The sequence below is a fragment of the Anopheles coluzzii genome, chromosome 3 (assembly GCF_943734685.1).
Source record: "Anopheles coluzzii chromosome 3, AcolN3, whole genome shotgun sequence".
Lineage (NCBI taxonomy): Eukaryota > Metazoa > Arthropoda > Insecta > Diptera > Culicidae > Anopheles > Anopheles coluzzii.
Genome location: NC_064671.1, coordinates 33,857,920 through 33,885,675, shown reverse-complemented (window position 1 = coordinate 33,885,675; position 27,756 = coordinate 33,857,920). Strand labels below are relative to the sequence as shown.

Here is a 27,756-nt window from a genome sequence, read left to right as displayed (position 1 = left end):
GAAGAACGAACTCCTCGTTTTGTCTTTTTTGCGCCATGGACCTGTGTGTCATGTAGATTCCGAACGGATGAGGAAAATGTCCCCCCGTTTGTGGAAAGTGTCGCAAAGTTTGTCTTCTTCCCGAAACAAGAGAGGGTGGATTTTTTGTTTTTCGTAAAGGTTTTCCCAAGAAGAAGAAGAAAAAAAGTACAAAGACGGAAAGTCATTTTCATTAAACTCCACTCAACGCGAAGTACCAGAGCAGCAACGAATCCGGAGGACGACAGGGATAAGGATCCTCACCTCTCGTAACTGTGTGCCCGTGCTACTGCTGCTGCTGCTGCTGGACGGTGTCTTTAGAAAGACATTTTTCTTTCCCTTAGCTTCTTCGAGAGCTAAACTCTGCAGTACTTAGGAGTGTCTCTGCCTCGGCAAATTCTCATTAAAGACGGCACACTACGGCCAGAGTGAGTGTTTCTTGGAAAGTTCTCCTTTCTGCTCCCACCACTACTGGTGCGGCAATAGTCGTAATGAAGCACCGCAACAGTACCACCACCACTTCTTGCAGTGTCTTTGCTCCATCCCAGCTAAAGATAACTCCTTGGAGACAAGTGCTGCCACTGTTCCGGAGAAAGAGCCCTCTTACGATTCCTCCCCCAGCATTCTTCAACCTTCTGCGCATTCGTACATGTAAATGTTACGTCCTACCCGCCCGCCCGCTGCACAGCCAGTGCCCGTGAAGTGCATAATAATTAGTGCCCAGCCAGCGCAGCGGCAGCAAATGCAATCAATAATCGCCCTTACCGATAAGCGGCAACAAATCGAGCCGAAAGGACGACGCCGAGTGCTTTCGGTGTCCTCTGTTGTACTTCGTTTTCATCCAGAGCTAACGGCAGGGGACAAGGACCGACACCCCGAGCATCGACTGTCGGTGCGAGAAGAAAAGGCGAAGAAAGTGCAGCCTAGTGTAACTTGGCCCGTTGCCCGACGGGAGGGTTCGATGAGTACGTCATTAAATTAATGAGCGCTAATGAAATAAATGTCAGATCAAATTGAAATTTTTACGACCTCTTCCGATTCACGCCGAGACCGACGGTTACATGGCCGGATAGAGGAGAAATGTCTCTCGTTAGAGATTTTCGGGGACACAATGGGGCGTAAGGACATTAGGGGTTCGCATTTTAAGGCTGGGTTAGGTATGCAAGGGAGAGTAAATTAATGTGCATTTTAGTGCAGCAATTGGCAAATTGCAGTTCAAATCCGGTGCAACCAAAAAAGGAAATGTACTTCAGAAGAGTGAGACTGCGCTAAGCACTCGTTTGTGTTTGGTTCGTGTTGAACGGTAGTGTGTGCCTTGTGTGATTAATATTGAAGTTTTAACGCTACGGTATGAGAGTGGTCCAATGGTGCTGTGACATGCGCTGCGTCTTTCTACAACACCTGTCGTGGGTTCAAATCTTGTAAGTTGATGAGCGAGTTATTTCTCGATTTTAGTTGAGTTCTCGTTTGTATGAACATGTAATTTGTTAAAAGCGATGCGTTTAATCTTAACAACCTTGTTTGTTCTGGATAGGAATAAGCACACACCATCCAACAAACTAATACTAACCTGGCACTTGGTATGGTGTCGGCGTCGGTGCCGGCAACCAGTAGGCTGCACTGATCGACGGGTACGATTTGGCGGATTCCTCATTTCGCAGCGGACAGATGGGGCCAACTCCGGCCCCTCCGCCGCCCACTCCTCCTCCACATGGACTGCTGGGTGATTTTGTACGACTTTTCATGATTTCAACCAATTGTTTCACACACACACACAAACACACGCGACGCGTAGTTACATTTTTTTTTAATTCAATTTCAACAGATATAACCGATGAGAACACCCACCGAAAAGAACAAAATGATTTCGGAATTGGCATTTGGGGATTTACAGCACAGTGCGAAACGGGCAATTGTACACACACACATTGATTTATCACGTTTTGTTCGTCGCAAGCAGATGTTCCCGATAGATTTCATCGGCACACATAGGAACCAAAGGAGCGCATCGTGGTGGTTTAGAATTTTACCATTGATTACATTTTCCCAGAAACACACACACACATACACGCACATACAGAGCACCGTTTATGTTGCATCAGAGAGAATAGAGTTTTGAGAGTTGTTGGTGTGCATATCATTTTTCATTCAATTAATAGCCGATAAAAAAAGCATTAGAAAAACAGGCCAGAACGCTCCCACGTGAATACACAGACAACGCTCGTATTACAAAAACCATATTTGATTTATTTTCCACCAGTTGAATTTCAAATGTACCATTCGAGAGTCGACGGGGTGCGGGTGAAAATACAGCACATTGTAATACAAAACTAAATCAGCGAGCGTGGTGGCACAAGGGATTTTTTGTTGTGTTGATCGAAGCACAAACGCCATGATTGATTTGATGATGGCGCACTGGTGCACGTTGCGGTAATGTTAGCTACCAGCAGTAAGCGGAAAATAATTATGTTACACATATCGTTTCATTACTGCCATTACCGCTCATTCTTCTCTGCATTCAGCCCTCGCGCCTGTCTGGCGTGGACAGAAGGTAGAGATAGTAATTATCGGCGTAACCAGACCCCAGAATGGGTTCACAAAAAATCTGTTTAGGTGGTTTGTTAACTAGTTTGCGGAACCAAAAGCGCACAAAACGCAGCTTCCCCTGCTCTACTGTATGCTTGTGCACTAGCATCAAGCATCAACGCACCGAACTCTGGGGGTGCCTATTTGTTTGTTTATTTGTTTATTGGAGTACGATTTTTGCTCACTTTTCCCTTTCGTAGGCAATGTGGTTGCGATTTTTTTTTTGCGTATGTGTGCAAAACATTAAATCACACGGTGTGTTGTGATTGGACACAGAATGAACACTCATACAAAAAAATCGTCCTGAATGAGTAATGCTGGGAACACAGCAGGGGGGAGATGAAGCAATTCCAAGCTACGTACACGTACACAAATATATACACACACACACACGTAATTATTGGCAAATTATGCTACGGCAAATGAAGTAAAACACGTCCTCCTCTCATCCACTCTACAATTCGCTGTACCGCAGGGGGTAGTGTGTATCATATCAGTGATGAGAATGATTTATTTCAATTTTTTTGTTTTTTTTTTCAATCGACAGCCATCACATACATCTTTATTTCAGATGTTTTCACGCAGGTTGCTTATTATGTTCATTTTTCCACCAGCTTTTTTGGTGTGTTACTCTTTTTATAAAATGCGGAGGAAGCATCACATCCAGCTCTCTACGCCACTGCGTGTGATGAAACAGTTTAATGTGAACAGCAACAATAAACAAAAAAGATGCACACGGCCGTGTGTTCTCACCACAGCAACAGGAAGATCAAAGTTTCCACCAAAATTTCACCAACAAACCGCACGAACCCGAACCCGGCCGGCAGACCGAGCGCGAGCGTTATGCACGGGTAGGGATGGGTGGCGACGAGCAGAAAGAACACCAACATTGATTTATGTGTCATTATAATCATACGCACGGTTGATAATTTTTGTTAATTAACAACATACTGCAACACATACCCCACATTCCTCCCCGCAATGGTGTTACACGCACATACGTTTCTTCCGCTTCGAGCACCCTGCCCTTCGTTTCCCTTCAATAGGGAAAAATTAAAACATGGAAAAAACACACATGATACACAATTATCGCACTGTCTATGTGTGAATGTGGTTCGCTTCGGGGCGAATTATTGATATTTTTCCAGCATTTTATTTCACCCCAAGGTGAGTGTGCGTTTCGCTTTTCGACACATTTTTCCCGCCCAACCTCAATTGGTGGGGTAAAACGCAACCGCCGCTCTTTTTACACAACCCCATTTCCACCCAGACAGTACAATTGATATCGGTTGCACTTGTTTTTTTTTTTCTTCGCTTCTGTGCGTGTATGTGTCGTTTCCTGGCTGCTCTCGATCTATCGGGAAACTATTTCAGAGCAGTGTTTTTGATTGGATGCACAATCCATTTTGGGTGTTTTGCATATATCTCTCGGGCGACGATCAAAACGAGACTATTGATACATAATTTGTTTTTTTTTTGTTTGTTTTCGCAGCGCTGTAATCATTCTATCATTAACGCCAAACCTCATATCACAAAACATTCACGAACACACGATCACACATTCAGAATAATGATGGCTCGGTAGAGACGACGGTGCAGAGATAGAGAGAATAGCACAAGAAAGATTGATGGAGGTGGTGGTGGTGGTGGTGACGATTGCTACACAGAAAGGCTGGGCGCGGCGGCGCTGCAGAGGATGAAAATTACACTCAATTAACACACGACAAAGATAAATCATAGATAAAGAATATATAACGACAGCCGGCGGCACGGGCACGCTTAATGGTGAAAAACAAATGCCGAAAGGATAATGGAGAGAGAGAGAGCGAGGGCGAGAGCGAGGGAGAGAAAGAAGGGATGTCTGATTTTTAGATAACACACACACACATACACTGCACAGAATGGAATCATCCTCGATTGAGCTGGGTTTGTTATCTATTATACACACACACAAACACATACAGTTTTAGTTTCACCCTCGCCTCGAATGGGTTGATTTATGTAACAACACAGAGACACACACTTTAATGGCTACGTCCAGTGATCGTTAATCATTCACAGAAGCACATAAAAAACACCGTTTTACAGATTGATGTTTGCACATTCTTTTTTTGGTTGATTCGCTTATCTACTCTTTTTGTTTGTTTCTTTTTCAACGAGCGAAGGATTATTGTTTCATTTTTTCGTTCTTAATTAGTGGTTAAATTGGTTTTTAATAATTTATCATTTTGTTATGTTTCATTTGCATAATTAAAAGTAAATTTTACACAAATGAAAATTTAATTAAAAATTATATAATACAAACAGAACGAGAAAATGACACCAATTGAGTTTGTAACGTAACCCTTTGCTCAAAGTACACATAAAAACACACAAATAAACACAAACACCAAATAAAATAAAAAAAAACACAAATACACAAACACACGATTATTAATATTCCAAATTGTCGTTTGATTTCGTTCTGTCTCTCGGCCGCTGTTTCTTCGTTCGTTCAAGCGCCGGCGGCGGCTCAAGTGAATGGCTTAAGAAGCGCAAAGTCAAATTACAAAATCAAAGCACTTTGTGCTCGTTTTGGGGGGGGGCGCGCAAACGGTGCTGTACCGGTAGCAACGTCCCGATGCAAACTTCGAACCGGCAAATCGTGGAATGAACCGCGAGCACTGCTTCACACCCGACCGAAGGCGCGCACCTCGAACAGTGCCGCGCACGCCACACACCGGCGGTGAGCAGGAGAAGAAGCAGGTGATGGTGGGTACAACAGCATCTGCAGCACAGCAATAAGCACACGCACACCTTTTAGGGGCTCCTTTTCCCGATCATCAGCGCGCGCGATCGATCGTTTCGCTGCGCGATCTTTTTCTTCGCTAATCATCACCATCATTGTCATCTTCGCCGTAGTCTTCTCGTCGTCGTAGGTTGGATTTGCCTGCCAACGTCACCGCCTCTTCGGACCGGAGCCTTCGGTGTGTTGGTGAGGCGGAGGTAAAATGTCACCACATACCACGAGGCCGCACGAAAGGCATAAAAATAGAGCCCCACATCGGGGCAAAAAATCGACAACGTACAAAAGGAACACAAATCAAATAGTTCCCAAAAGCTAATGGTGCAATTAATGTTAGGCTGACGATACTCAAACACACTTAGAAACAGTTGAGAATGGTAAAGAACACCCGGAGCAAGACACGGGGACACGGTGGTGGTGAGGACAGGGAAGATTCTTCTGTCGATTGCAAACCGGGACGCGACCGATCCGAGCATCAATATCCGCCTTAAGTATTCGATCTGCGACGACAATTCGATGGCATTAGACAGTGTTACACGAGCTCGGTTAGCACAGGACACACACACATTTACACACAAGCACACAGACACACACACAGGGAATTGTTGTGTTAGACACACGGTGAACAAATCGAGCTGGTGGAAAACCACAGATTCCATTACGATCAGGACGCTAATTATAAAACTCAACAAAAACAGCACACACACAAAAAAAACAACCCCACAAAGCGACAAGTAATCGGTACATAAGCACAGCCTCCGAGCGCCCAGAATCTGGTCACCAATCTCATCCTACCACCGCACCTCAACACGATCGAGCTGTTGTTGTTGTGTGGCTGCCGCTAGTCAAAGTATCACACGAAAAGAAGGTGCTAATTTTAGGATGTGGCTCGCATTGGCGATAACCAGAGCAGTGCAGAGTCTACTTTTTTTGTGTGCTACAGAAAATCAATACTACGTGACGGATGCTGCTGCGAACAAGATAACTGGATGTCTGTGTGGAATGTTTGCAGGCGGGAAGAAGTGGAGTTTGATTAGCACTGCGACCGTAACACCACACACCTTACCAGGCGAAAAGAAGGGGTGCCAAACACTTAACGATCGATACGCAGGCCTAGTTTGCGTTAAAAAGAATACTTTACCCTTACCAATTGACCCGCTCGGGCGCTGATGGATAGTGAAAATGGAATAGTATAACATTGAAGGGGTAGTTGTTACGCAATATTCCGTAAAGAATCTGTTATATTACTTGATATTCATCCCATAAACGATGTTGTAATGCATGTTGAAGTGTTTTGCAATTTTCTGTTTCGTTTGACGTCGTTGGTTATTTTTAAGTATCTTTTTTAAAAGCCAAGTCAGTCTACGTCAAGTTTTAGGATGTCTTGATTATATCATTCAAATAACACCGGATATCCATGCCCATGAAACATGGGTTGAGATAATCTTATAATAGCTAAACGCTTCAATTCCTTGCGAGAACTTATTTCCCACAAGAATGTATCCAAATTAGTATTAAATAAACTTGACAAAAATCCGACGTCAACTCCAATCAAACTCCAATCCAACTCCAATAATTTCAGAATCGACTCCGAAAAGTAGATCCACCCAACATTTTCCGGAGACGCCATGAGGTAGTCGTCCAGAGTCCTTCGGAGTTGTCCAGAGTCATCCAGAGTCGTCCAGAGTCCTCCAGAGTCCTCCAGAGTCGTCCAGAGTCCTCCAAAGTCATCCAGAGTCCTCCAGAGTCGTCCAGAGTCATCCAGAGTCGTCTCGAGTCGTCCAGAGTCGTCCAGAGTCGCCCGGAGTTGGAGTTGCCTGGAATCGCCCGAAGTCGTCCAGAGTCATCCGGAGTCATCCAGAGTCGGAGTCGTCCGGAGTCGGAGTCGTCTGGAGTCCAGAGTCGGCCTTCGAAACAAAGGTCTTTAAACGAAATGTACGCGCAAAGTGAAAGACAAAAAAACGTTACGAAATGAAATGCCTGATCACAAGCACATTGCTCCGGACTGCTCCAGTTGACTCGGACCGATTCCAATTCCGATCGATTTCGGGCAACTCCGAACGACTCCGGACGTCTCCCGGTGACTCCGAACGACTCCGAACGGCTCCGATACAGACAACTACGACTCCGATTCTTCGCGAAACTAATGGTTCCCATTTTGCCGGAGCCGGAATCGGACTAACAATAGTCGGAGTCGGATAGGAGCAGTGGGTGTGTGCTCCAGAGAGCACATCACTAATCCAGATGCATCCAACTTATGATACGAACTCAGAATTAGAAGCTGACAATACAATCACGAAATATCCCGTAGCAGTTAATGATGATAATGCCACACCAACGACCACATTTTTCCAGCCATTAAATACATCAAACCAAGGACCGCACGTGTGTCCTCCTTTGCTCTCCCTTGCAACCAGCAGTAATTAAAAGCTCACGCTGCTTATCAATTAGCCAGAGAGCAAAGTATCAATCCCGCTACAATCTGTCACTAATTAGAGATCGAAATCATAATAAAATGACCCTCGCCTTTGCTTCCTGATTCCCCTCGCTTCCAAAACTTGAAACACACGCTCGATGAATGTAAATTAAATTATTTTTAGTCATTTCACAAACGGGAACGCTGCTGCTCCAATCGACACCACAACAGCACGACAGTCAACTGCTAATTATCAATACTAGTCAAACAAACCAGCCTCAGAGCCTCGCAAAAACCAGTCAGCTGAAATAAATCCGTCCAGTCATAATTTATTTTCCACGCATCAATGAGTTCATCGAGGGGTTGTTGCACGTTGTTTGATCCGCTGTCCTCCACTGTTCAAGAGAAGAGCCCAATTTACGCAAACAAAATAAGCACAAAACAGCTTTTCCGAGAGTGTTTTTCTCAGATCCCAAACCAATCGAGGAGTAGTGTAATACGATGCATGCCAACCATCAGTGCGAAAGTATCAAAGCACCATCCAAAAAACCCATCAAACACTGCAAGTGAGTGACGGATGACAATTTGATAGGGGAGAAAGAAAAAAAAAGACCCCCAGGCGACAAAAAATGCATCCACAGCAACGCAAAAAAGGGAAAAAAGCTGTTCCATCACAGTCACCTACCCCTTTTTCCCGACCCATTACACGCCCGGGAGTGCAAAGCGCAATAAACTCGTTTCCCTATTAAGCGCAGTCAATTTCACTTCTTCACATGTTCAAACATATTTCAAACATCGAGCTGCTCGAAAGTGCGAGAGAGTTCAATGATACACCACGCGATCCATTGTACGCTGACAACTACTCTTGGCATTCCTTGGTGCAAAAGGATGCGCGCGGTGCGCAGTTTCCCATTCGCTCATCAGAATTTTATTTGCACAAGATCGTGACGATACACTCAACCCGCCAATCGAACGCGAAAACGCGCGTCAGATAAATTGAGTCAGCACATCTCCCTCCCCATCACTGGCTGAAGATGGCCACGGGCAGGGGGGTGTAATGGTGGGGGAGCATTCCGTTGCCGCTGCTGGCTGCATACCCAGACATGGTGGGGCGGGAAAATTTGTTGCATTTTCCCCCATCCGTGCACGGTGGCGCAGCAGTTCTTGTGACAACAGTGGACGGCACAACCGTTGAGATCGGTGTTGGGCGAAAAAACGCGACACATTCTACGCGGTGGAAGAAGAAAAGGAAATGACGCATGTGTGTGTGTGTGTGTGTGTGTGTGTGTGTGTGTGTGTGTGTGTGTGTGTGTGTGTGTGTGTGTGTGTGTGTGTGTGCATGTGTGAACTGCACTGACAGTAAAAGTGCGGGTTTTGATTGTGCTGCAGCCGGTTGAAGAAAGGTTTTGTCAGCGTAAAACGTTGCACCAGCGCAAACAAAAAACTTGTTTTTACACTTTTATCAGTCGTTGCTGGGAAGAGATTCCTATTAGATTTTGCATTTTTATAGTTGAACCCTTTTTCCAACATGTTTTTTTCCCTCGGTCAATGGGAATACAATTTTGCATGCAAATGCAAGTGCACTTTTCCCATAAGAAACGAACAAGTCTACTAATAGTGTGTAAGAATCCAATGAATGCGTTCGACATGTGTGTGCTTTTAAAATTCATACACACTAAAATGAGCACACCGAACGGATCCTTCTCCTTTGTGACATCTTCTAATTCATTTGCTGAGTCGGGACGGGGAAAACAAGGAAATAAAACTCAACCAACAGATGACATACAGACACGGCTTCTTCTCTCCTCATCGACCCTCTTTTCTTGCCACACACACACATTAGCCATATTGATTCTACTGTCACACACTGAACCCGAGGATGGGTTACCGATCCCATCCACTTTCATTCCCGTCGATTGCTGGCGGGCCAGTCTGGCTCACTCTCTGACTGGCTGGTTGGTTAAAACATCTTCAAAAAGATGATGCTCCAACCAGACACACGCACACACAGACCAGGCCACAAGCTCCCCGATATGCTGCTGCCTGAGCTTGTCCTTCCCTCGGGGGCTCTGACTGGCTGGCTGCAGCCGAGGGAAGCAAAAATAAATAAATCAGCAATCAATAGTGCTAGAGAGCCCGGAGGAGCGAAGCATTGCATTGCCCTCTCCATTTCTTCGCATTCGTTTGACGCCGATGCATAGCGGTGGGTTATGTGCGGGTTTTCATCCACTTTCTCCCTAAGCAAAAGGGGAGAGGAACCGAACATACACAGCATAAACGCATCGCACACACGCAGCCTCTCGTTCGTTCCTGATCGTTTCGAATTGATGACCTACGCAATTTGACTTCCACTTGGCAATGATGCCAGTGAGTGTGTGTGTATGGGTGTTTACGTGCGATGGATGCTTAGAGAGCAGTTGACTTTCGGGAGGCAAATCGATGAAAACGTCATGCTGCACACGCACCATCTCTCGCTGGGGCACGTAGAGAAGAAGCTTCAAGAGTGGGATCAAAAGACGACAAATATATTGATTTTTTGGTGAGTACATATCTTAAAAAAAAAAGTTAGTTATTCAACATACATAAATAAATCGAAAATTTGAACGGAGCATCATACAAATGCTTCATAAATTATTCATTATGCAATTATTTGAATACGTCTTAAAATAAACACATGAAGTAAACATGAATTTTATCTTGTAAAGCGCATGTTTTTTCCTCATCCACACATAAACTTTAACCGATAACGCGGTTCCCGCTCACTTCATCTTCCTTCTTTCGCCCGTATCTTAGCGATCCGTCATGTAAAGCTAGCGCAACCGACGCTGACGACATGAATGCAGTTTGCCGCGCTTACATCACGCGTTCCGTCGTCCGTCGTCGTGGTCTTCGCGTGGTGGTGCTTTCGATCTCGAATATGAACGAGTAAAGCAACGTTGGTAGAGTGAACCGGTTTGCTCGCCTTTCGCTCCGACCAGCTCCGATGATGAATGGAATAGTAAAATCATCTACGTCAAAAGCATAGCCACCCGGTGGAAGTGTGTATGCTGGAGCCTGCAGAGAGTGAGAGGGCATGCAGCGCCACACATGCTTTGTAGCCGAATGTAAAGCTACAGTGATAGAGTAAAGGTACAACCGTGCATAAAAATACAATTGATAGCCTCGTGGTGTGCTTTGCTCCCCCAGTACGACGCCATCACACACTGTAGTAGATGAAACCTGCCCCAGAGCCCGATCGGAAGCTTCCGAAAGCATTCGTTCAAGGTGACACCGCCGTGTGCTGTGTGAAAACTCGAGTATGCACACACAGCAACAAGCACGACAGCACACACAGACACACACACATACAAGGTTGCATTTTGAAGCGTTGCAGTGCATTCACCGTGCAACAAAATGCAGTGGATGCAACACGAACGCGATGTCGCACGACATGGGAGTGTTGTGATGCTGGTGTAAATATGTAGTTTTTCTTGAATACTGTAGAATGATGCATGATATTTACATTCTCCAATCAAATTTTATTCAAAAGTAACAAAGTTTTAATGTCTTTAAAGTAATTTTATAAAACAAAATAATTCATTATTTCAAAATGTTTTACGGTCTCAAAAGTTGGAGAATTGAATATTCTGGAACCACGATTGAAAAAAAATGAAAAAAAAAACAAACAAAATTTGCATTCGATTTCACCCAATGTCTAAATTGATCTTTAGTCTTAACGCATGTTAATCAGGCATTATGAAAATTTAATGAAAATATATTGTGAAGATGAGGATCAAATGAAATCTGCTATGACAAGAGCCGAGTTCTCTCCTCAAACCCGATCCCGAGCTCTTAAAATAACTCATATCGTCGTCAGCTGGTTGACAGGTGGTTTTACTCGGATTAGGTAGCCGCCGCCGTGCCTCCCCCAATAGCAGTATCCCACCCACAACGGGGTATGTCAGATGAAAACGAATGTTGCTAATTTGGTAAAATGCTTTTCATTCCCAACACAAATCACTGCTACCGCTCCAATATCAAAACGAAACATGTGAAGAATGAAAAACCACACCCTTGTGCGTGTGTGCGTGTGTGACTGTTTGCCACAGTTTAACCATTTCAAAACGGTTTCATGAATGGAGATGCTCTCTGCAAACATTATGAGGGAGGTTTTGTGAGTCCGATGACGATCCCTCAAGACGAGGAGGAGGAGTTAGTTAATTTCCTGTCAGGCGTTTTTTTTAGTTGAGTGATTTAGCGCTATTTGTTTGATGGGTGCAGCATCAGCACTGAAAAGAATACACAAACGCACAGCAGACCAACGGGCGACAGGAGGAGTTGATGTAATCCCAGTCGTTTATACCGCTTCGGTGGCTAATGATTTACGTTTGTTGTACACTTGCCCGTACCATTCCGCGCCACCTGTCGCTTCACGCACTGAACAAGAGCGTACAATTGACGATTAATTAACCACACACAAACACACACACACACACACACACACACACACACACCCTCCTATCGACACATATACAAGACCAGAAGGGAGGCACACCAGCGCAGGCACCCGCTGGAACAACTTTGGCATCTCCACTTCAACTTCAAGTGTCTTCCACCAGTGTGTTGGTACATACCTGTACATCTTGCAAACATTACACTTCGCTTCTTCTTCTTCCTCTTCTTCTTCTTCTTCTTCTTTTTTAAGTTTCAAAACTCCCACTTCAAACCTACGGCGCACCGGAGAGACTTATTGCCCTCTTCCGAATCCGTAAAGATCGGCTGCACCGTCTGGGATGATTTTGGTTTCCTCTTCACCCTCCCCCACCCCCCGCGACCCTCTCCATACAGGTTGTTTTGCAAACAAATGGTTCGCTCACAAACAGAACAAATACACACATTATTATTACCTCAGTGAGGCTACGCCACAAAGTCGTAAGTAGTTGCGCGTGGCAACACGAAGGGGCCAACATTGGGGGTTTCGTTAAAAAGATGCGTCTTCTACCGCGACCCTTAAAACATAATGTGGGCCCCCCGACAATCCAAGAATGTTTCGCATTCCGGTGCGCGAGATGGATCATGCTGGCAGCAGTATGTGCAACATTCCATTATCAAGCCATCAATTTCAACAAGTCTGTTTGCCAAATTGCATATCCCTCTCACGTCGCGTCTCATCTCGCCGGAAGAATACAATTGGACCTAAAATGGGGGGTTTTATGTTGAGGAATGTTTGTCAAAATTTTCATAAAACACACCAACATGTGCACAAAGCAAAGCAATAAAAAAGAGGGAAATATTTAGGCCTGGTTTTTTATGTCAGAAAACCTCAACACTATATTTTTCACATGTTGCACCAGAGAACCGTGATGAAGATATGGTTCCACACAACTAAAACAAAAATAAATTTAAAAAAAAAACCCCTCAAGTGACACACAAAAATGCAAATTAGTACTTCACCACACCAATTTGCACCATGATGGGTTTCCTTTTTTTTCGTTTGTACCAAAAAAGCGGTATTTTTTGTTACTAAAATTCAAACGCACAGACAGGACACGAAAGTGACGAGAGTTCTCGGTTGGGCGTTGGGTGGGAATTTATCATTTTCGTTTCTTTTTTGTTGCTTTCTGTTGCACTTGTTCTGCTAACCGCTGCATAAAATTTCAACGCATTTAAGGAGCACTGGGGCGGGTGGTGTAAAAAAAGGCCGGTAGGCAAAAATGTGTACACACACCAGGTTTGGTTTTGGGGCCTCTTTTACCATGGAATTTCACATGTTTGTTACCCTCGAAGCGACCGCAATTTTATGTTTTTTTTTTTTTGTTGCCTTACCGATAATGTTTTATCTGCATTTGACACTATCCTTTAATGTGGGCAGCAGACGGAACAGCAAAAAAAAAAAAAAAAAAAACAGACAGTAAAACTACGATCACACATTTTGCTGGTTGACTGACAAGAACCACTTAGCGGGAGCACACAACACCATGATTCAGCCACACCTCGGAAGGGGGTTTATATGCGCTGGTGAATTCGCCGCTTTTTTGCGGTGTGTTTCGTCGTCCCCAAGGGACCTCCCCCAAAAAGTGCACTTTTCCACCCCGCACTGCAAGTGGGTTGATAAATATGAGTGTGTGTGTGTGTGTGTGGAGGGCGCGAAAACAATACGGTCAATTGAAAAGCACAAAAGAACACTTTTTCAACACTTTTCTTATGCGGTCAGCAACAAACACAACAGCCCCCCCCCCCCCGGTGGTTTGGTTCCAATGGCGAGGAAGTTGAAAGAGTTTAATGAACTCGACACAAACCCATCGTAACAGTAAAGTCATTAAAACCAAAAAAAAAAAACACAAAAATGGATGCAATATTGCATTACTTTTGTTTCGTTTTGCTATTGTTTGCTTTATTGCACTAACGAGGCCCGCGCTTCGACACTTACTGAATAGTGAAGGCAGCTGGCGATAAATCAAATGCTTGAGTAGTAAAGATTGAGTCATAAAATACAGCCCTCGGTCACACAGGCACAGTAAATAATTAATAACCAACCGATGTCACAAAAAGTAACCAAATTCGTCCACTTTAAGCTCGAAAACGTACGCTTAAAAACGCTTTAAACGCTAATCAAGACGCTTGGAAATTAATTAAATTATCGATTTTTGTGCTTCTCTTGCAAAATTGTTCCGCCTGTGACGATACAATTCAATCTCAATCCAATAAAGCATACCAAAAACAAGGATTGTTTATAATTGAATGAAAAACATTGCCCACCAAAAGCAGCAAAATCAACCAAAGCAGAAAGAGAAAAAAAACACAAACTTCAAACAAAAATTTGCATCAAACACAAACTGTGTTAAAGCTATGCCTTGAGTTTGTGTCCTAATTTTCTCTCCTTAGTTGGTAAAAACAGGAAACAAAAAAATGGCGGAAGAAACGAGGCTTTGGTAATTAAGGCTAACGAGAAGTGTATGTGTGAGTGTCGAGACTCGCAAAAAACGAGCATTAAATCTTGCGCACGAGCCTATCAACCGTGGCTTAATTATGTTCACGTTTGATGCTACACAGCATAGAACTTCAACGTACAACATATAGCAACCGCGCTTGAGCATATTAAAGTGCGAAAGTTTTACAGAAGCTCAGCAAAAAAGACACCCTGTGCCTGTCTTTACGATCAACTTAATAACAATCATGAAGTGATCCACAAGAGAAGTGATGCACAACATCTTCCAGAAAACGATACACCGACGGCAATGGGAAGAGACAGAAGAAGAATCGCAGGGGGGGGGCGTGGCAAAAAGGTGTTGACGAGTGCACTTTGCGAACGTGCAAACACACATACTGGCTGCGCTGTTTGTCGTCGACTGACACACATTTAGTTAGTTGTTCGGTTCCGTTTAAAGCCTAAGAGCGCATGGCGCGCGCTTCTTTCCACAAATAACCATGTACACCCCGATGGCGTTGAAAGACTTCTTCCATAGTAGTGGTGGGAGCTTTGAATCGGACCTACTCGATTCCGATTCCGTGATCGTAATCAAGTCCGGAGTTGGTTCCGGAGCCGATTCCGGAGTTAAATCGAAAGCTGATTCCGGAGTTGGTTCCGGAACCGATTCCGGAGTTGAAACCAGAGCTGATTCCGGAATCGGATTCGGAATCGATTCCAGGATCGGAATCGGCTCCGGCATCAGAATCGTCTTCGGAATCGACCTGGGAATCACAATTTGCTCCGGTAACGGAATCAGGCTTGACTCCAGAAATGGAGTTAGCTCCGAATGAGAATTAGTTTTTGAATTGAATGAGAATTCGTTTTGAATGTCGGAGCCGATTTTGATTCCGGAGCTAATTCTGATTCCGTAGCTAAATCCGATTCCGGAGCCGAATCCGACTCCGAGGCAATTTCGATTCCTTAGTCTATTTCGTTTCCGGAGCTAATTCTGATTCCGGAACCAATTCCGGATCCGATTCCGGAACCAATTCTGGAACCAATTCCAGAGCCGATTCCGGAATCGATTCCGGAAACTGATTCCCGACCTACTATCAGGAATCGATTCCAGACAACTTTGGAGCTAGCCGGAATCGATTCCGACGAAATCTTAATTTTTCCCATCACTATTCCATAGCTCTCGGCTTGTGAAGTGAGGTGTTCTCATATTTCAAAGCGCCTTTCATTTGCCGTTAGTCTTCTCGTTCCCCATTATCCATTGTTTTCTAATTTCAGAGAGTGAGAGGGAACAGGTCTTGTCCGAGAATGCAATTATCGTACGCACTTCGAGACTCGTCCTCACCATCTCCCTCTCTCTCTCCTTCGATTTCAGCAGAAAATAAACAATGCTGTGGCAGAAGGAATGTGAGTAGGATGTGACGTTGATTGTCGATGACTAGCGCATTCGGGAAAATTATGCTCTTGCTCCTCAGGTTGTGAATATGAAAACGCCACGGCAGAGAGAGAGCACAACCAGCAACACAACTCCTCCGAGAGAAATTTGAACCATAACCCCCAACACCCCAAAGGATAACCATAGAAATGCGCACCAACAAGGTTATTAAAGCGCCCGGCTAATTACCGAACATCAAACGGAGTGACTCCCCAACTTCTTACTGAAAAACACCCCAAAATTGTGATAACTTTTAGAGCGTCGGTGTACGCACACCACCCATAAGATCACACCAAAAGCCACATCTCATAAACCGAATTGTATGGAGTGTGGGTGTTGTTGCTCCGGGTGATGTGTGGAGACGTTCCTCGCCAGCGTTATTAATTTTCGCCAACAGAAAAGACAGAAGCCGGAAGCGTATTCGCTTCTATGCCTGCTTCCGGAAAGTTGGTTAGGTCTTCTCCCCCTCGGGGAGGGCGCAAAGGTTATTCGACCCCCGTTTTCGGTAGGGACATTTCATGGCGGGATTTCTTCGTCGTGTGCCGTCGCCACTGTTGATGATATTACACATTTGGTGACCGACCTTAACCGACAGACAGCATAAATATGCTGGTCGCTTGGATACACACACACACACACAATAACACCGTCCAACCTGTCGTGGTGGAGAGGTTTGGCCTTTCGCCTTCACCCAAATCATTCTAGCACCTGGCACACGCACGCAGATGACGACACCAGCACGCGCGTCACGCCGCGCGGGAAAACTTGTGTTTGATTGTTTGCACACTTAAGAGCAAAATACACGCCCAAACCACACGAGGGGTTCCGCTCTTAACGCTTGCTTCACAGTTCACACACACACACACACACACACCGACACTATCATAAACATCTAATTACGAAATATGATGCCTGCCCGTACGAAGGTCTTGTGTTTCTGTTGATGAATCGTCAAGTTTGAAGCGAAATTTCGCTAGAACAGACCAGCGCTCGAAACGATCAAAAACTAGGTGGCCGTACTTCGTTAAGCACTAGTTCCTTAACATCCCGCCGGCCATAAAGCGTAATTAACTCTATCGCCGTGTGGAGAGCACGCAAACGGGGAGAACGGTGTTCAGTCACTTCTTTATCTCGTCATAATAACAATAACAGTCTCTTCTCCTAGTAGACGGCGGCGACTGTAAAACTGTCTCCACACTTGTCTGGGTGTATCATCCACAGAAGGTGTAGAGAGAGATTAAGGGAAAAGTGTTTACAGAGCAGGTGGAAGAGTCAAAAACAAAACAAACCCTCCGTCACACATCAACAAGCGAAAGTGACTAACACGGCCCAAGAGCCACAAAACCTCCTCACATTGTCAAAGTGAGTGAGAGATAAAAATTAGCCCAACATACATTGAGGCTAGTAATGAACCTGTCTGTGGGGAGAGAGGCAGTAAAAGAGGATGTAAAAAGGACAACAAACAAAAGTGCAGAAGTGGAGCAGCACTGCATGCATGCCAGAGCTGGTTTTACTTCGCATACAGGGGGGACCATAACAGTCGCTCTTTCTCTAGACTCTAGACTTTGAATGAAAACAAATCCACAGTTTACCAAAAAGTATTGTATTTCTAATTAACATTTCCCAAAACATCTGAGCTGAACCACCCTGTTCTTGGTTCTGTCTTTTGTTTGTTGCCTACATCCCCCGCTCTCCATACATGAACGTCATCAGCAAACCTTTATCCGACACCAGTATCCTGGTCACGGCACCAAGCGTTTGTACCACAGACACCCGCCGTAAGAGACGACCAGCAAGCTGGTGGTCTGCTTATCTGCTTCATTCCCTTAAGCACAAAATAGCACCACAGATACCACGGTGTTGCACACGGTACACGAGCATGCACCTTCCTCGGTGAAATTTGCCTCCACTTATCCAGCCCAAAAGCTTAAAAACAGCTCGTGGCAATGTGCCACCGCCGTGCAGCTCTCTCCGTACAGCTTGCAACCTGTAGAGCCGTCGTGTGCATCTGGCTCGCGGGGTACAGTGGCTCAGTTTAATGGTCTTCTGAGGATATGTATGTGCATGTGTGTGTGTGTTGGCTTTGTGTGGGACAGGTGTTACAAACGCTTCCAGCCCGCACACACAAACTCTCATTTAACTGTCGACCGTTGGGAAGCGAAGCCGCGGGATGAGCCGCTAAAATCCAACTCCAAGAGTCACTTACTTACGACCGGCTGCCGACTTTTGTCAGCCAAGTGCAAGTTGGCCACCCGCCTCTTTGGACGGATGGTGCGAGACCACACAGGAGAGACGTTTGGCGTTGAAAAACAGTTAAAAAACAACACACCGTCATGCTGATGAGTGTATCAGTTTTTCTATCGTGTGTCAATCAAATGTCGCTGTTGTTGAAAAGCGAAGATCGTTTAAAAAAAGCAGTGGTCGACAAGCAACAATAATATGTTGATAATATTTAAACAATATGTTGATAATATTTAAAATCAATCTATCAATAAAAGGGATCGTCCATGCGTTACGTAACGCTCACAGGTGGATCGAGCATGCATCTTCTGGAATGACATGTGTTCCACATAGAGGGGATGGAAGATTCTAAAACGTGTCATAAATGTACATGAAAGCCGTTACGTAATTTATGGATCTTCTTCTTCTTCTTTGGCTCAACAACTGATGTCGGTCAAAGCCTGCCTGTACCCACTTGTGGGCTTGGCTTTCAGTGACTAATTGATTCCCCCCCATAGCAGGATAGTCAGTCCTACGTATGGCGGCACGGTCTATTTGGGGATTGAACCCATGACGGGCATGTTGTTAAGTCGTACGAGTTGACGATTTATGGATACGCTCAGTAATTTATGGATAATTACTGATTATTTCAAAATTATACCAAAATTTGAAGAAAAAAACAATAAAAACACAATTCAATTAGGAGTTTATACTGCTCGGCTAGTGCCGACCACTGATTGAGAGCAATTAGCAACTGAACGCGCCGCTATCTTCGATCTTCGTTCGTGCACAGTAAGTTGCATAAAGCACTCCCTCTTCCCGCATCATTTTTCGTTACTATGCAACGATATAGCCCTAGCACAGCTTAGTCATATTAAGCTGCCAACTGGCTAGCGTGTAACTTAAAGAGATATAGAAAACCATATTGCCCTCTGGCAAACAGAAACAGCCCCTACGGGGCTCGCGAGTTCCGCTGGGGACCTGCACGAGCGGATGAGTTCAGAGCTTGCTCTCTCTGGGAGCTCTGCTGCAGGCTCATATTATTGTCACAGTAAATTAGAAAGAAGGAAAAAAGTGAAAACTCCCCCACTTCTTCTACGCGGTCCACGGTTGTCTTCCCTTTTTTTGCTTCAATTAAGACGGCCAGGTAATGAAAGAGGCACCAGGCACCAGGCACCAGGCATTTACATACACAAGCGCAGCGCGCCATATTTTGCGGTTTTGCACACCGGAGACGTTTGCTCAGGGTTTGCCACCAGCGTTAAACTCTTTATCAACATTGCACACTACACAGACACACAGACACGTGCATACAAAAAACATAGAGATATTCCGTGTGCGTTGGAGACACAGTACTGCGTCTGCCGCACCAACTCCAAAGTTGTCGCAATGAGCGCAATAGACCCAACAACAACAACCAGTGCCATGAAATTGATGGTCGGTAGGCCGGTACCAGTTATGCGTGCGGCATACACAAACAAACCACCACCGTTGAGTCGTTGTCGTAAGTAATAGCACTGCCAACCCCAGCCCCGTGTGTCTGCAACTTTGCCTCCTCCTCGCTGGAACTAAAGCTAAGTACGCAAGGAACGGAAAGACGACGCAGTAAGTATCTTCCATACCGAATGGCGAAAGTTTTGCGGCGGCGGAGTCTTTCTCTCTCTCTCTCACTATCATTCAAATTGCGGTTACGCAAAAAGGCCACTAAAATAGTTGCTTTATGTTGCATTGCGGACGACCTCAGGCGGACGATTAAATGCCTGCTTAAATCATCGTTTTTACCGTCCATCTCAAGAAGAGGAACTGATTTAGTGAGGAACAACAGTTGCAGTGTGTCTTCTTCTATTGAGTCGCCTAAAAATTTGTTTTAAACTCAACATTTCTTATCGGAAAACCATGTTTTACCTTGTTCAAAATTTACATGTAACGCACCATTCTTCTTACCAGCCCTTACTTACTATACCCCACACAGCCCTTCCGCTCCATCGTCACAGTTGGATGGGCCCCAGTCAGTGAGGAAATTAATAAGGGCTGCCGTGCCGCTATAGAAATTGCCCGCGAAGAAGCGGAAATGTGACATAACACACGACCCGGCGAGGCCCCCGGCCAGCATAAAATAGGTAACCGTGTGCTCCCCGTTCTCTCTCTCTCTCTCTCGCACAGTCTCCACAGCGAACCGATTGTTCCCACCACAACGACCGACCACAACAATAGCATAAAAACGAAAGACGGTAGAGCGGGAGGGGGGAAAAAGACACCAACCTACCGAACAACAATCCGAACGCATTGCTAACCCGCTAACAGTGTATTATGCACGGTAATAACACAGAAAAAAAACGCCATACTGGTGAATCCCAATAGAGGCGAGGGAGTTTTGTGCGGGTTGAGTTGGTCGCGGTTTACCACCCATTATCTCTCCCTCAACCGGGGGGCTTTTGTAACGCTTCTTCTAAGGCAGGTGAATTTACCTTTCCCGGTGGAGTAAACCGGTAGCGCTAGAAGAAAAAAAATGCATCATTCCGCATTTGTGAGGCAAAAAGCAAAAGTTAGACACACACACACAGCACAACAGTGTGGAGAAGCTCTCTGGATGCAACCGATTGCGACGATCGCGACAGTCGAAGCATTGTGTAGCACACTGGGCAGCAAAACAATAGCAAGAGGTTTAGAAGGTACGAACCAACCACAAAAAAGAAAGCATAAAAGAGACAGAGCAAAACGCTCCGATTTGAATGTTGTTTTGATTTTTTATGCTCCATGAATTGGCACACGATAACGCTTTTTTTTGTTGGTTCATTTTCCCGCTTTTCTTGCATAACCATCACCCCCAGCCCAGCGATTTGCGTCGCCTTAGCATGTCATAAAATCTCAAACCACCGACTGATAGATATGCTGCTGCCAAATCATAACGTTCACTGTTGATTCGCTGGCGCACATACACGCACACACAAGTACACATGTTACAATTATGCAGCATCACCCACACACTCTCACATTTTCCGCTCACCGGGTGCACAACCGATGCAGACATTGACGGATGCATGTTACTAGGGCATGGCGATGATGATGGGGCATGGCGTGTATACCACACCCTTCGCGCTTGATGCGTTTTGCGACTCATCCATTACGGATTCGACGAAGTGCATGAGTGCATCAAAAAAAAAAAAAAAAAAAAAACCCTCCCAACACGTCCCCCGCATGAGAGGGAACGATCTCAGTATTTGCATACGATCGGAACGGCATATTTCAAGCATATTCATATCGCTTGCCAGCCGTTCGCACCGTTCTTGTAAGTTGTGGTGTGGATTGAAATGTTATTAAAGTAGGAATATATTATTTCGATCATAACAAAGTTCTAAAAAATAAATAAATTTGTTAAAATACAAACAAAATGAATCGCAAAAGCCGACGAATTCAACCATTATGGCTTTAGGTCACTTTTTCTTCCCAAAATAAACCGAATTATTGGGCAAATCTTAACCATGGTCCTAATAAGCCAATTCTGCAGCGCGTATTGCATACATTCAGGCGTAATTTTAATGTTTTTGATACAGGGTTTTCCAGAGGTTTTTATAGTTGTGGGACACTTCCTAGACTCTTTCCTATTGGAAGTGAACTTCATACGTTGGATCTATGGCACCCTTTTTAGACAGGCTCGTTGGAAATTCCTATTGCATCTGTCCAACAAGGGTGCTGGAGAGTACAATTCCCATTACAATAAGTTCATTTCATGTAAGAAAGAGTCTATAAAGTTTCCCACAACTATGAGAACTCCTGGAAAGCACTGTTAAGCATCAGGAAAGGCATTACAATACCATTTTCATAACTTTGGAAACATTGTGTTCAGCTCGAACACAACAAGGTATCAAGAGAGGTTTGCTTACAACTGAAGACACTCCTTTCTTCAAACAGGTTAATGCCGCATCCACTTCAATCGTGATCTTTGTTAACATACTCTACTCCCAAGGTGTGTCCACTCACTTTCCGGTGCCCTCTCTCTCTCTCTCTAAACTTATCACACATCTATTGACGTTATCCTTCCTTGAACGCTCAATAGCACGTACTGACAGTCCCTCGCTATTTGCTTACTTGCCGTTGAAAAAGATTCCACCACTACCTTTGGACCCAAAGCTAGACAGACGCTTCACTATCAAACCCACACGCACATATATCAAACACTAGCACAGCAAGCGCTACTCAGTGGTAAGCGCACCGTGTGCAGCGATTAAAGCCCGCGACTACATCTAATGGGCTGGGAAAATAAAGCTGGCACGGAAAATTTGCATACACAATTGAGGACAACGCGACAACGACGGAGCGAGCTGATAGACAGAAGATGCTTGTGTCGGTGATAGCTGAGAAGCACAAGAACGCAACAACTAGCATCGCGTACACAAAGCCGATCCACTTGAAACCGACCAATAGAACCTGAGTACACTTACTCAGTATTCCGTTTCTAGGTTTATAGTGAGCGTGCAATTTTTGTTTTGTTGCCTTGCCGCGTTAATAGGTTAATATACACATGACCCACTTCTCGCAACGCAGCAGTAATGAACGGTAATGCATAATTTCAAACAGAAGCTGCCGGGCGGTCCGAAGAAGACATAGCCCAGTGCCGTCTTTTACTTGACGACTTGCTGTGTGTGTGTGTAGCACAGAGAAGTGTGTTTTACGAACCTTAAACAAATCTCATAAAAGTGTTTCCTCTCAATTAATTTACGGTCGCCGGTTGAGCCGCCGGCCGACGGTGAGTTACAGATTTTAAACGCCCGAGGGGTTCATCATCGGCGAAAGAGTTAATTCAGTGGCAGCAGTTTGGTTTTTCTGCTTTGCGCGGCAAATGAGCAAAAAAAAAAAAACATAAACAAACGCCACATAAATCAATGCACAGAAACACATAAAACATGATTGGCTCAAACGCACGTTTGAAGGTAGATGATTGAAAATGGTCTTAAACATGAAAAACCATTTTCTATTTTTAATTAAGTTTCTATCGGCGCTACTTTTTTTGCTTTGCTTTCCCTTCTAACAAATTTCCCCGAAAATCCTAATAAAATAAAACATTAGAACCAGACCCCTCCCCGCCCTGGCTCTTGATCATCCAGCGAAAAGCTTTCCATCATGCGTAACCTGCACTCGCGGGGAAATTCGGGAAGGTCAAGCCGGAACAAAATTAAGCGAATGTAAACAAAAAAAACGCGGTCTAGGAATTAACGTGCCAGCAGCAGCAGCGGCGTGCTGTGCTCTTCTTAAAACAAAAACGCCGGAAAGTAAAAATAATATTTACCGCACCATGCGACACGGAGAGAACGTCCTCTACTCGAGATGGGCACCACCACCACACCACGCCAGGCGCTATTTACTTTCCATTCATTTCCACAAAATTGAACATCATAGCAAAACAGTCATCGTCAGAGAGGACAGCGACCACTGGGCGGCCGGCTGCTCCACTACCAACGAAGCGCGAAAATCGACCATACGTCTCACTCCCGCGTCCTTCGCTGTAGCGCGTCCTACTAAAAAGCGATCTCAGATTTCGTTGTGATTATTGTATTTTGGTTTGGTTTTATTCGCAGACAGTCGTCTTAATGGTGGCGGAAGAGGCGGAATCGGAAACGTAAAGTGTGTATGGATGAGTTTTCCGACACCCTCCCTTCTCCCTTCTGGCTGTTCTGCCTCCCTTCGATCGTAACTTATGCCACTGGTGTCTCCTTGCTCTCGCGAGCGATGGTATTATTTTTAGGATCCCAATTTCTTCATCCCCAAAGCACACACAGCAACTCCTCCCAAGGGCGGTGCACAAACATGAGAAGTTTGTTTTTGAATTTTTATTCCAATAAATGGACTCCATCGCTCGTCCCGAAAAAGAAAAAAAAAGAAAAAAAAGGAAAATTGCCCGAGTCGTACGAGACCCAAAATGCCAACATTAAATACGATTTATTCTCCCTCATAATGCGGCTGGCAGCTCGCTCTTGTGGCCTGTGGAAGCGCGTCCGAGCAGCGTACGCCCACTGGTGGGCCCACCAACCCACCCAAACCGCCAGAGCCTGGTGGAATCGATTGCGAAAAGAAAATATGGAAAATGCGCTGCGGGTGGGCGGTTCGAGAACCCTTCCGTGACCTCACCACACACCCGTCTGTCTGCTGCTGATTTGCTGTTTTAAGCGCTTTTTCCGGACGCACGTCTGGTACGCGGTGGTTTTCCACCATCCGTAGACACACACACACACAAGCAGACAGCCCATCCCAGACTACCACCCGCTTGTGGAGTTGACCCGTTGGAAATTTGAGTGGAAAGTGATCTTAACCCGCCACCACACTACTGCAGCACGAAAACGGAAGGGCAGCTTCTGTCTTGCTGCTGGAGGAGACATCACACCAGCAAGAAAACGAAAAAAAGAACACACAGAATGAGCCGTACAATGTCGTCACGAGCAGAAATAGCAGTGGCAATAGCGCGCGCACACAGCAGCAGCATCAGCAGCAGCAGCACCCAAACCCACAACCCATAATCGATCCAATGGGCCGTGAAATTGTCTGCGTTTCGTTTCGGGAGGGTTTTTGTTGGGGTCCCGCGGCCAACTGAACTGATACTGCTGTTGCCAGCCAAGAAGCGTTTTTCTTGCCGTCACAAGACCTTTTTTTATAATTGACCTCATTTTGAAATCTTCTGGAAAAATGTGTGAAGAAAGATTTTCATTCCAGAAGCGAAGACATTTCGCATTTTGGAATTGAAAGTTCAAGCTTTGCAAGTGAATAAGTTGTACAGAGTGTGTTTAGAAACCAATTTCCAATGTATTGAAATACAGCAGAGAGTACCTGAAACTCTACCTAGTACCTACGTACTAGTACCTCTTTCAAGTCGGCCTCTGCTTGTCTTGGATATCCAAAAAGGCCTAGAGATGTCTTCAACTTCACGCAAAACGTCCGTCCAACGCTTCATGCAGCTGAAAACGTGACACTTTGCATATTGACGAACCACTGATGCTAATCAGTGTTGCTGTTCCATTTGCAGTCAAGCACAAAACACGTCCATTTACCGCCTATTTACTCGGACCTCACTGGTGCTACACATCGTCTCTTGCCATGTGGGGGGGGGGGGGGGGGGGGGGGGCAGTGAGAGCATGCATGCAGGCACTCTACACTTGTTCACCGGATAGCCGCCCCAGAAGGTTGGACACAAAACACTAAAACTCGTGACCGATCTGTTAAACACAGCTCCAATTACCACCTCGCGAACTATTGGAGCTCGTGGAGGTGTAAGAGGACATCGGAGCGGGTTGGAACTCGATGCGCATCAGCAACACTAAAGACCCGGGCGCTAATCAAGTCGACCCAGCACACGGTGTGGACATCCTCCTCTCTCAGGGAACATCAGATTTGGAGATTGGAAGCGTAAAGCCAACATCAATCCTCTGGAACTCTGCCACGGGCATACTCCAGAAGTATCCGAAGACACCGAATGACGCAGAACAAACTCTGCACAAACACACACGCATTCAGCAAACACAGTCGCTGTGTACGACGGTCAGGGCGGCGCGTTGCTGTGTTCCAGGAGTAATTTCAAATTCAAATGACATTGTCGCGCAAGCGATCGCTTCGGCTTTCGACATTCCCTTGCAGAGGTGCGTGAGGCACACCACCGCAGCAGTGTCGATAGCACTCCCCCTTCTTCTGTTTCAACGTCCGGTCTGTGGCTGTTGACGACGACGACGTGCAGCAAGTACGTAATAAGGGTGACTTTTCTATGGCAGAGTTCCAGCAAGGGAACTACAAGAAATTTTGTGAATGTATGGATCACGACGAGCTCACACAGGACCTTCAAGAATGCTTAATGTACACACGCAGACACACAAGATCACATGATCATCCCGCACACATCCCCACAAGGTTGGGGATCTCACACTCACTCGACACAGGACGAAGATGACAACGATGATGATGACAATGGTGATTGAGATGGCGAGGTCTCGGTGTAAGAAATGGCCGCCGGTACCACTGACGTTGGAGTTGCTGGAACTGGTGCTACGGACGCAGTGGTACCGAGCAGTCGGTGCTGTTGTGCAATGCCGGCCGCAATCGAAGTTGCTACATCCGGCAGGTTGTTACTGCCAACTCCACCGCCCCCACCACCACCACCACCACCTCCGTAGAAGTGCAGCAGGGGCGGTGATGTCAACTCGTCGTAATGCACCACCGTTGCCGCCGCCGTTGCCGTTGCCGTTTGATTCATCAGAACTCTGTCGTCGTTTCCGTTTCAGATCACTTATACAGCTGCAGCCCACCACCAACACAGTCGATGACAACGACTTCCAGAACTAGGCTACTGGAACATGCGCTCCCTCACACACACCCACTGGAACGTGCGATCGATCACTTAACAAAATGCACTAACGTTCTCGGCACCGAACAATTGCAATTGGAATTAGATTTTCGCGCACAAACACACGCATACACGTTTTGTGTGCATGCAGCTGCTCGATCGATCGATCGCGACTTGAACAAAATAGTGCGCGCACACGCCAGGAATGCACACACTAGCGGCGTGAGAGCGGCCTGCTACGCCACTATCGTGCTCACTAACCCTCTTTCACGAGTTGTATCTCTCTCTCTCTCGCTCTTCCACTCCCTTGCTGCCTCTCTCTCTCTCTCTCTCTCTTTCTCTCTCTCTCTCTCTCTCTTTCTCTCTCTCTCTCTCTCTCTCTATCACGACAGCTAGACAAAAACACGCACGAAAACTCCGGTGTGCGCTCACGACCGACGCAACACAACCGCTTCCCGTGCGGCAAAACGCGACTGTGTTTGGTGTGTACGCGCGGCGGCCCTCGAACACGAACAGTGCACACGCGGCCGTTGCTGAAACAAAACTCGCGACGCAGCCAAGGCAAAGGCTAATGTATATTGCATGGCTGGGGCAGAGCATACAATGGCGCGGGAAACGTGGGCAGGCCGCAGGTTTGGCCCCTGGCGCAGGTCCGCGCCATTTGTTGTCTATTTGAACCCACCGGGCGGGAAGAAGCAGAGAGGGCTGCATGAGTGGCAAACGCTTTATAATATCTCTCGCGTAACTCTTTTGCTCTCTCTCTCTCTCTCTCTCTCTCTCTCTCTCTCTCTCTCTCTCTCTCTCTCTCTCTCTCTCTCTCTCTGTTCAGTTTGAGAGCGTCAGGAACTCAGCACGGTTGTGCATCGAAAAGCGACAACAACAAAAAAACAAGGTGTGTGTGTGGAGGGAAGACTCGGTGGAATTTAATCGTGTGCCTAAGGTCTGCGCAAAGGTCTGCAAAGGTGTGTCACGCCAGCTCCAACCAACACAGCAGAGCACACCTCCGCTCTGGACGATGAGCGAGCTCCGCGTTTAAAATTCTCACTCCGTTTGACGGCCCGAGCCCAAC

At 45.7% G+C, this 27,756-nt stretch overlaps 2 protein-coding genes across 8 annotated transcripts in view; both read right to left on the bottom strand.

Moving 5' to 3' along the window:
- LOC120955419 (CUGBP Elav-like family member 2) overlaps positions 1 to 27,756 on the bottom strand; it is a 293,328-nt gene that overhangs the window by 64,047 nt on the left and 201,525 nt on the right. The window lies entirely within an intron of this gene.
- On the bottom strand, positions 1,643 to 26,942 carry LOC120955420 (dachshund homolog 1-like). The gene is made up of 3 exons (XM_040376284.2): positions 26,275 to 26,942; positions 4,128 to 4,291; positions 1,643 to 1,755 (listed from the first exon to the last, which is right to left on the bottom strand). The coding sequence occupies exons 1-2, from the start codon at positions 26,595 to 26,597 to the stop codon at positions 4,264 to 4,266; spliced, it is 351 nt and encodes a 116-aa protein (XP_040232218.2). The 5' UTR covers positions 26,598 to 26,942; the 3' UTR covers positions 1,643 to 1,755; positions 4,128 to 4,263.

Excerpts from the sequence above, each read along its gene's own strand:
- LOC120955420 (XM_040376284.2), bottom strand. The coding sequence starts at position 26,597 with ATGAATCAAACGGCAACGGCAACGGCGGCGGCAACGGTGGTGCATTAC. Across the intron at positions 4,292-26,274 it reads TCATCTTCGTCCTGTGTCGA|CGCCGCCGCGCCCAGCCTTT; the intron begins GTGAGTGTGAGA and ends CATCCTCTGCAG.